General features: G+C 48.5%; 1 protein-coding gene across 1 annotated transcript in view; it reads right to left on the bottom strand.

Moving 5' to 3' along the window:
- The window catches only part of LOC125959579 (mucin-5AC), a 36,639-nt gene that overhangs the window by 7,135 nt on the left and 18,782 nt on the right, over positions 1-10,722 (bottom strand). The window contains exon 2 of the mRNA XM_049692405.1: positions 396-702. Coding sequence (XP_049548362.1) covers positions 396-702 — 307 coding nt within the window. The remainder of the gene's footprint in view (positions 1-395; positions 703-10,722) is intronic.

Here is a 10,722-nt window from a genome sequence, read left to right as displayed (position 1 = left end):
CGCGCGCTTTCTGGGCGGAGGATAGTGAAGTGATATGAGATATGCTACATAGTGTCCACGTTGACGATGATGATGATGATGATGTTGACACGCGGACTAGGAGTGCACAACCCTCACCATAGCCCTCGGTAGTGGTGATGGTCGAGAGAAAAACTGTCAACCGACGAACGTGGCGCACAGGAGCTGGTATTAAATCAGTTGCTGCATCAGCTAGACCCCCCCGCCGGGTACCAAGCACAGCATAATGAATGTCACGCAAGGCTCCAGGATCCAGCTGGCCAGGACTCATCTAAAAGCTGTCATCGTGGATGCATCCACGAGCTAATGTTATCCATTATCTCTGGGCCCCGTGTTTTGTGAATGCACAATCGGTGCACACACACATTTGTACTTACACTCGCTGAGATCCGTCTTGAAGGTGCTGAAGTAGAAGGCCAGCCCGGCGACGCACAGCACCGCCAGCACCACGATGAAGGCGGCCGACATCAGGAGAATCGAGAAGGATTTGATGTTTTTCTGCTTCTTCGCGTACAGCGAGGACGATAGGTTGCGGCTGTCACGCCACAAACCCCAGGACGTGTAACCATAGTGACTGCTGACGCTTACGTCCGTCGGGTACGAGTACTTGCTCATGTGCGTGTACGGTCCGACGAGGGTCGAGCGGCGGCCGAGGGTGTTCTGGTAGGATGCATATTCATTTGCCTGCAAAGAAAACCGAAGACAGTGGGTTTTTAGTAATTTGAGCAAAAATTTCAATGAAAACCTTGTTTGAAAACTATTTAATCGGAGGGAAGTTTTAAACCATTAGGAGCGAGAGAGAGAGAGAGAGAGAGAGAGAGAGAGAGAGAGAGAGAGAGAGAGACCTTTCTTTGACGAAGTTCGACCCTTCATTGCTTCTAGAGCACAATATCAATAAAGAATTTAATTATTCCTGATTGGGATCCAGGACAAGCAGTGAGCATACACGCATCACAGGCAGCTTTGCAATGCTCCAGTACAAATAACGATCACTCCAAATGCTTCGAAACTGAAGAGCTGTTCCGTGTGCTCCAACCACAACCAGCAGCAAACAGCAATTGTCCATTGGCAAATGGCTTTAATTTCTGCCACCACCTCGGGATAAGAATGTCAAGAATCAAAGACCCACAAGTGAAGAGACAATCAGAAGACGAAATCCAGCATTGCACCTGGAATGATTTACAATTCAGATGCGATAAAATTGTAACAAGTGCTCGACACAGTCCTCGTCCACTGTAGAGGGAATTTGTTCGACGACCTCCATTGGAATGCTCCGACACCGACTAAGGGCCGGGGCCACTGGTTTGTTTGTTTCGCACTTTGATGTTGCCCTTCCAGTGTGCTTCATCGAGCAGGGATTGCACTTCGAGCACTTCGAGCATTTCCAATTCAATTATCCATTTAGATGTGCTTCTAGCTCGACGTCACCATCAGGACTTGGACTTTTCTCAGCACAAAAGCCCCGGTGTTTGGTGTGCGATGAAGATTTTATAATTACTTTTCAGCTTGAGTAAACAAAACTCAACCAACACTGAGGCATGGAAGCAGAATGGAAGTGCATTTATTGGTCCACTGGATTATCGGATACCCATTGGGGTGATTGGGATCAAATATTTGCCCAAGCACCTGTGTTTTTGGGGCTTATTGTGATTATGAGATTAATTGGAGAAAAACAATAAGTTGCCTTCTATTGAGTGGTCCCTTGAGGTTTGTTGCTTAGAAATTCTATAACGAAAAAAAAAAAAACAGTGAATTAAATGTGATTATCAAGTAGTCCTCGATGTCAGACCAACTGCAGACACCACGAAATGATGTCCATCACCCTGGCCTTGACAAATGATTCCCCCCGTTTCGCCATCCAGATCGGTCGTACCAGGTGCTCGCTCTGATCAGGCCCGCACTTTCGATTCCGAGATAAGAACCTGGGTCTGCCTGCCGGGGACTGCTCACCCCAACCACCACAACAACTCTTCCTCGCCCCGAAAAAAAAGGTAATCCCACCGAGGGATCAAATAAATCCCATCAATTACGGGACCACTGCTGCGGTTATGCCGCTGTCATCTAGCTACCCCGGATGCTATGGCGACCGGCCGAGTGGAAGGCAGTCGATGAACACGCGCGCTGTGGCCACGCTTCCTGTGGCCATACCATATCTCGTGTCGGTGTCGGTGTGTGTCGACGTTCGTGTGTGTGTTTTATGTAAGGGAGTGCTTTTTCTATTTCGTGCGATTTGCTGGCCACCGTGGTACCATAAATACTGATCGGTGGTTTATTTGTTCCGAAATGATATCCAGCCGGCCAGGTTTCGTTTCCGCCTTTTCGTCCGTGGTGGGTCCGTGGTCGGGGCCGAAAAGGGGCGGTCGAGTAGTGGTTTCAGCGCGTAGCATTTCCATAACATGTCTTTCACCGATAACAGCATCCAACACCGCGACCGACCAAACGACCAACGGAGAGTGTACCTTCTGGTTCTGGTAGTGGTGGCGCTAGTGGTGACCATGATTGAAATTCTATTCCAAAGCCACCTCGTCGACACAGACACCAAAGGCGCAGCAGCAGCAGCATCGGCTATCGAACAGCCAAATGCAATACGGCCACGGCCACCGCATCGGTGATCGGATGAAGGAATATCCAGCACCATGCGCGCCTCGGTGGTGAATCGTCGGCGGTCGACCACGCGGCCACCGCCAGTCTCGCGATGCCGATCTCGCGTGACTGCAATTTTGGCAATAGCTTTTCTATTAGATTGATGAAGTACCTGACCGAACGGGGGGAAAACCACCATCGCCATCACCACCACTACCACGAGCACTGGCGGCACCACGTGACCAACAGAGAACTGGAAGAGATGGAAAAACCTCGAAATGCAAACCGGCGTCACTGCACTGCACTGTGCGCTCCCGGGGAAAAGCGAGAAAATACATCTCTCCTCCCTACGCCAGCTACGTGAATCAATTCGGATAACCCCAATTGTGGCCTAACCCACGGCTACGAGTGGAAAGGGGAGAGGGGACGGTGTGGAGTACACTAGTACGCCCATGTTTGGCCCGGTGGTGGAAGGCGCTGAATGGAAGGAAAATTGCAAACACGTTGGTGTGCTTTTTTTCGTTCCTTTCGTTCGTTCTTTTTTGGTTCGGAAAAGCGTTTCACTCCGTGCGCAATCCGGTCGATGCACTCGGGGGGCGGTGTGGGATGGGGGCAGAAGGTGTCGGAAAATAGCTTCATCGGCTTATGGAAATCAGTGGTGTGCCGGTGGCAGACGGAGGAGAAGGGGTGAAAACGTCGTGCCACTCGTGGTTTGCGGATGGCAGTGATGAACAGGATGAGCTGATGAGAAAAAGCTATTTACTTGATTCGGTTTCAGGAAAATAAAAAACGGGAAAGTAGTCCGAAAGCTCAGTGTCAAAAGAAGCGATCAGTGGTCATATGTTCATTTTAATGAGTGATGGAAGCATACGTTATGATGACACTGCTCTGTTGTTGGATAAGCATATTCATAAATTAAAGTTATACTTGGAGATAATTGTCATAAACTGTCATTTGGCGCCTTGCTGAAATGTTCATTTCAGTTTGAAGCACTAATATACGAATGCAGCGTTGCATTACAAAAATCAATAACAAACGAGGAAGAATTGCTAATAAAAGCATCTAACTCGCAAATTAAAAAAAATGATTTGCACATCAAAACCGAAAGACGTCATAATGATGAAAATTTATAAACGAGATTATTAAATTTTAAATAATGAGCGAATTTCCAGACGCACTAGAACAGTTAATGATCGATCAGCAATGAAAATTCGTTTTGATTGTTCTTAGCAGTTAAGCTGCAATCGGATTCATAGGCTGCTTTGTCAGCTGATTCAACAAGTTCAATACATCTGGTTCGAAAAGTTTCTAGAGCTGGCTTTTCTTTTAATTTCTCAAAACATCATCACTATCAGTCTCACAACGTTGATGGAGCAACACTATTCGCCTCTTTTTCGTATAATAGCGGTGTAAGTTGCAATCCGATAAGCTGTTTCGTTTGATAAAAACATACTATTCCCGCTGAGAATATTTACTAGTTCTTTTCAATTATTTTCCAACTCCGTCGCATTCGCTTGATAGATTTATTGGCCAAAGCTATGGAGATATTTTTTTATTAAATTGCTTTTCATAAATGCTTCTTGGAAATAAAGTCTCGTTTGATGTCCGCACCCAAAGACCTTCGCTGCTTTTTTGCGTTTTTGTCTTGATGTCAAGCATTTAACAGGATAATGGTCCTATTTTACAAAAGCATTTCTCACGCGTTCTTATCACTAGAACAACCGTTTCAGTCAGCAAAAACTGCAAAATTTTGGAGCCTAACCGAACACTTTAACGAATAAAAACAGGCATTGTATTCAACACTAATGTTTTGCGAATTGCCGGGGATTATATTTCGAGTAAACTACAGGTGTAACAGTCACCGGAACAGTCGCATCCACGTGCATATGCATTCCAATGCACCTGAACGGTGATTCCTCCGCTTACACAAAATTGAGATTTCAAGAATCAAACTCGAAATTGCCATCAGCATCGCTTCCAAACCGAGCACCTGCAAGCGAGTGCCACTGCCATCGACACCGCCAGTTGCAGCAGCATAGAAAAAGGCCCATCAACCAGTGCAGCACGAATCACGACGGAACACCTCGGTACACTCGGAGGAAATCATCACAATCTTCACTTCAGCTTCACCCCTCCCCTCCCCTCTCTCTCTCGGAACATCAATCTCCATCAGACGTCAAACGAGAATGTCGCTACGGGGCATATCAAACCGGCATTTGGTCCCGATGACGGTGGTGCTTGCTCGGAGCTTCTGCTGCTCTGCATCGATTAGAGCACCACCACCACCGTTCCCCAGAACCGGACGACCAGGAGGGGGGGGGGGGGGGGTGCAACGACTATCTCTCCGAACATACGGCCCTCCGGGCGCAGTCCGGGCAGCGTATGTTGCAGTAACCGCATTAATGCCACGCCGTTAATGCAATTTCAACCAGACCGAACGTTCGTGTGCCGTTCCGTGGCGTGGTCCGTGTTGGTCAAGGTTTCCCATCCTGCCCGTAGGCCCCTTAGGGCTCAGGTGTGGGTTATGGGGAAGCGATAGAAGCGATGCCAGAAAACGGAAAAAGCAAAATCGAATTCAAACGCGGTCAAAATAATAAACAGCCGCCGCGCACAGCCAACGCCATGAACCAACCAAAGGGGGAAGGAGTGGGATGGTCCTGTGATTGCTCTCGCACCCTCTACCTCTTCCTCACCCCTACGACCCATCTCTTCGGAATTAGCGACCACTATCGAGTCGAAGGGCGAAGCGTTTTTAGGAGAAATATTTTCTAATTTCGCGAACACCGACGACAACGACGACGACGACGATGCCGACAACACAGCACGGACCTGGACCACCGGAGTGTTCTGTTTCATGTGGTGTCCTCTCAAAAACGAATAAAAAAAACGGAACATCCAGACCCAATCCCCAGCGCCAGCAATTGTGGATCCGCAGTTCAAACGTCAAGCGATCCTGCGAATGTCCCTTTACCAATCTGCCTAAATCAATAAAGTGCGCCAGTGTGGAGTGTGTCCGGTGCTACCCCAGGCCACCAGCATGTGTGTACCATCCTGGTGTGTCTGTGTGTGTGATGTGTTATGGTGGTTTGAACTCGCAATGCCTTCGGTCCACGGGTCCACAGGGCAAAAGGGTATACACGCATATTTGTACTTTTCCCTCGGTATCCTCTCGGTGCCAGGACCTCCCGTCTCCGACGTCTGATCGAAGATAAATACGTGCGAATGCGAACACTCCAATGTTCCCGGGATGTTCCGTCTCTTTGGATCACCGAACACACCAGAACGGTCCTTCCAAAAACGGTGTCCGCACACTCCATGGAGAGGCGAATTCGAGCCGCGATCAAATGACACTCGATGACCCATCCGTTGGAACCGGAAACATATCACGCTCTCGCTCTCGAAGGACATTTTACTTCATTTATCTAAAATCAAAAACATTAACTCAAATGTTTGCGGGATGCGCCCGTTACTGTTGGACACAGTAAGTTATCAGAAATAAATAATAAAAAAAACTCACACCAGACAGTCTCCAGTAGATGCTCAATACCCAACCAACCGTGGGGGGGGGGGGGTTCTGAGCTCCTCCTCCACCTACGTGGTCCTCGTGCCGTTGGCCACGCGGCAACGATTTCAATATCGAAAGCATAAAACGAAAAATCGCCCTCGAGAACGATTAAAAAATTCAACAGTAAAATGCTTTATTGAATATAATGCTGCAATCATTCGTCGCGCATGACCCGAATGCGAAAATGGCTCCACTGGGACACTGGGTCGACTGGGCTACACCGAATGGCTGCCTTCTGTTCGATGTTGTACCGAGCGAGCGACCGAACGACCGTTCGGCCGGTCCTGTCGAGGATGAACGAGCTGCTCCACTGATAACGGATGCTGCTTCACCAACCAGACCACACAGACAGACACTCCGCGCGCGCGTGTGTGTGTGTGTGCCGTGGCCAAGTATTGACCATTTCGAAGCTGGTGCCCACCTCGCGGATACGCGTACGCGAACCTTTTTCGGGGGGGGAGGCAATTTTCGGAGGCCAACAGGGGGGTGTACACGACATCATTACGGCCGAAACAAAAAAAAAAGAACGATCGTCCGTTCGTGGTGCATTTTTTGTGATTATTGATTTCGCTTTGCGCTTTTGCGCCTCTTTCTGCGTCTGCTGTTTGATCATCATTCGGACGGGGGAAAATGCGGGAAATTTGGGATCGTGAAAACGTGGATACGTGAAAAGCAAATGGTGGAATGTGCGCACGAATATAACTCCACCACCAGCACCACCACCAGCTGACCAATGCTTCCGGATGTCCTTTTTTTTTTGGTTTGTTCTGTGTGTTCCAGGACAGAAGGGTGTGTGGTTGTGCATTTATCTTTCATGGGGTGGGGGCATGCAACAAAATTAACTTATTCGCTCTGAGTGCATTCGACCACCACCACCACTAGGCCACACCGGAAAGCCTTTCGCCGTGGAAAATGGGACATTAAAAAGCTCATTTTTGTTCCTCCCCACAAATCGGTTCCTACTGGAGGCCACTTATGGTGCAACCGCGGTGTCACCATTACTACCGTTACTGCTATCAGTTTGTATTGCGGTGCGCACAACATACGCGCTACACTGCAATTATGACACCAAGAAACCAACGAGCGGCGACGACGACGACTCATCGCATCCCATTTCCGGTTCAATCGCCATTTGCCGTTCAGTTGCTCGGCTTTCTAATTAACCGCGCTCGAGTGCTCGATTCTTGGGATCGAGCGGACGGACGGACGAACGGACGGACGGATGGAGGCTAATTTCCAATTCCGCGCCTCACTGGTACACCGACCGGTGCGTGGTGTGACGGGCCATACCGCAACCCATCGGTGGCCATCGTACCGTTAAACCACAGCCCGGAGTAAGGCAGGGAGGAAAAGATGCTGATAAGGCCCTCGGAAGAAGAGGGGACCGCGAGTTGTGGCCAACGCAAAACCATCCACCAACCACCAACACCGCGCGCGGGCGCGTTTGTGACGGTATAAATTCTTGCAAAAGTTTAATTGAATTTCTTCGCGGATCCGCTGAGCCGCGAGCACGGACCCCCGGGCCGACCGGGCATGCCAACCAGGGGTGGGGACAAACGTTTCTGGTACTGGCTGGCTGGTCGTGGCCGGTTGGCTTCAGAGCATCGTTCCTTTCCTTTCGTTTTTTTTCCCCCTTGCTTTTATTTTCGGTCCGCTGCTGCTGCTGCTGCTGCTGTTGCATGTTGATTCCTTAACAAATTCATAACAAAACCCCGATCCCGACCGTCCAGCCAGCCAGCCAGCCAGCCGGTCCGAGCAGCCAACGCCTCAGCCACCCAATGCCCCCCCTCCCTCCCCGCTAAGGCGAGCTTATTTATACATTAAAAGTTAGCGGTAAAGTGGAAATACCAAAAGTAGCATTAATTTCTGGCTGTCAGAATTCATTTTCTCTGCATTATCCACGAGCCACGAGAGTTGCCCGGTGGTGCGTCGGGAAAAAGGCGCGACGGGCTGACAACAATCCCGGAACAAAAGTTTGAAAGCTCCGAGGCAGAACGCTCCCCCTGCGGGAAGGTGAGATAAGGAATCGGGATCGGTGGCAGGGTGATAAGACGCCGACGACGATCGGTGACGATGAAATCTAATCCGAACCCGATCCACGGGGAGGCCCAAAATGTGCTGTCCAATTAGCGGTGATCGTGAGCCGAGGCGACGCGACTTTGGATCTTCGACCAGCGATTATTATTATGCGTTAAATATGTATTACCTTTCGAGAACGGTTCTGCTGCCCGAGAGAGAGCGGTACTTTGTTTGTTGTAATCTTTTATGCATTGAAAGCTCATCTAGGAGGATGAAGGTAGTTCAACAACCTCTAGCGGAACGGAGGGGAGTGATTTCGATTCCGATTGATCAACCGGTCGCGTGCTCATCGTGTTCTACGGTTTATCAATGCCCGAAATGTAATGTTAAAACATCATCTAATGAGTTTCATCATTAGAAGATTGAGGAGGATGCACTACGATGCACAGCTTAATTGAGTGGCTTCCGGTAACCCCTTGAGTGACGCATCAATACCGTTTGACATTAAGCACGTTGAGGATATTGTGATTAAGGTTCAAACTTTTGTACTAAATAACATCGTTCTTAGAATATTGTTTAAGCTGCTTCAGAATGAGATCAATAAAGTAATCGAAAATGTGTTACTAACTTCAACAGAGACTTATTTGGCAACTATGAGCATCGAATAGGTCAAACCAGGTCCAAAAGTGACATTTATAATAGAACCTTCCGAAAACGAAATAGATCAAAAACAATTCAATGCGCTGGTTGGCGAGCATAATTGCATGACGATGTTTTCCAAATGTGATGATCATGAAGTCTTTAACAAGATGTCGTTACTAGCATAAGAGTGGAAGAAATATTATTTTTTTTTAAACTCAAATTCAGTTCTTATTCCGTATTGGCAACAAGTTATCATGTTGTATAAACTGATAGTCAAAAGTACGGCAGGCATAGGACATTGACCATTATTGATAGATAATACAGACTAATTATATATTCAATTCTGTTTATAATAATATAATTTATAATAGTTCGAGTAGATAACACAAGACTTCATTGAGATAAGACTTCAGAAAGCTTTCAAGAGACGTAAAATGGATCATCTATGTGATTTGTTATGGTAGGTTCATTGAAATATTTGAATAAGAAATAAATGTTAATCAAGAGTAATACAGAGAACGCTCAACAGCACATTTTCACCAAGCAAATAAGAGCGAAAATAAACAATAGACTGCGACTGGGAGAAGCGTATCCAAAGTGACTAGGTGACAGCACCAGCAGAAGGATACTCTGCAGAAATCGAGCACAACCCGGCGACAGCGCATTGAAAATGGACCCCAAAACTGTCACTCAACGCGCGAGCTGAAGCTTAAACTTAAGCGACATTCGGTCACGCACACACACACACACAAATAGCGAACCACGCCACACGGAAACATGAAAATGAACAATCTGGACAACATAAAGCAGAGCAGCCGACCCCCTCCCCCGGCGCACAGGGTGACACCGCCGCGACGGCGACGTTCCGAAAAACAAACCAGACGGCCACCAACCGGCGACAAACGGGGGCCGTGAAAATTGCTCCACATTTCCCTAATCCTCCAGCTCCAGCCTCGTGACGAAAGAGATCAAAAAGCCACGCCATAAAGCGCGTCGCGTATATTCGGCACCCGGCTTGGTGCTCCGGAGTGCGCCATGTTCCGTTCGCTTGGTTGTGTTCATTGCCGGTCGGTCGCCAATTTCGGTTCGTCGTGACGGGGGGGGATGGTGGATAATTATTTCATCACCAAAAAAAGGTTGAAATATTGTTCTTTCCTTTGCCAGCGCTGACAGGTATAGCTACTGCCGAGGAAAGCAGCAGCAATCGCGAGACGACGCGCGACGCGTTGCGTGGTCGCGATCGACGTGCAACGAGCGTTTTTTTTATCGATGGTAATGAGGCTGCCGGCAAAATGGCGAACCGAAGCAACGGAGCAACAGTGGAGCGAAACAATAGAAAGATGCCGGGGTCCGCTCTGACACCTGACATCACCAGCCACCCCATTACACCCATTTCCGCAGCGCGGTTCTGCTTTGAGGAGCGACCACCTTTTGTCTTTGTGTCCCGTTCCGTTATGGTAATAAAAGGGGGTTCGAGAAGGAGGACTAACCGAAAACCGAAAGGTTGCCGCCAAAGGTAAAGACGCAACCCGTTGGGCCCGGTTCAAGCGCGCGCGCGCATTTTAATATAACTTAGTGGCCACCACCACCAGCACCACCACGACACCGATCGCGCGGCGTCACAAACCGTGTAACGCTTTGTAACGGTAAAAAGGATGCTTCACACCCCAAGTACCAACTGAAGCGGTACATAGATAGAACGACGAACGACGACAGAGAGAGAGAGAGAGAGAGAGAGAGAGAGAGTGAGAGAAGTAGAGAGAAAAAAATCGGTTTTCTCGGTTTTGCATCCCCACTCAAAAAAGCTTAAAAGCTACCGAAGGGAAGCTGTTCCGGGGGGTGCGAAGGGCGCGAAATAAAAATTAGAACACCGCGGCACCGAGCGAATAATGCGC

Source organism: Anopheles darlingi, chromosome 2 (assembly GCF_943734745.1).
Source record: "Anopheles darlingi chromosome 2, idAnoDarlMG_H_01, whole genome shotgun sequence".
In the NCBI taxonomy this organism is placed as follows: Eukaryota; Metazoa; Arthropoda; class Insecta; order Diptera; family Culicidae; genus Anopheles; species Anopheles darlingi.
The sequence above is the reverse complement of the archived record's forward strand: the minus strand, read 5'-3'. Positions and strand labels throughout refer to the sequence as shown.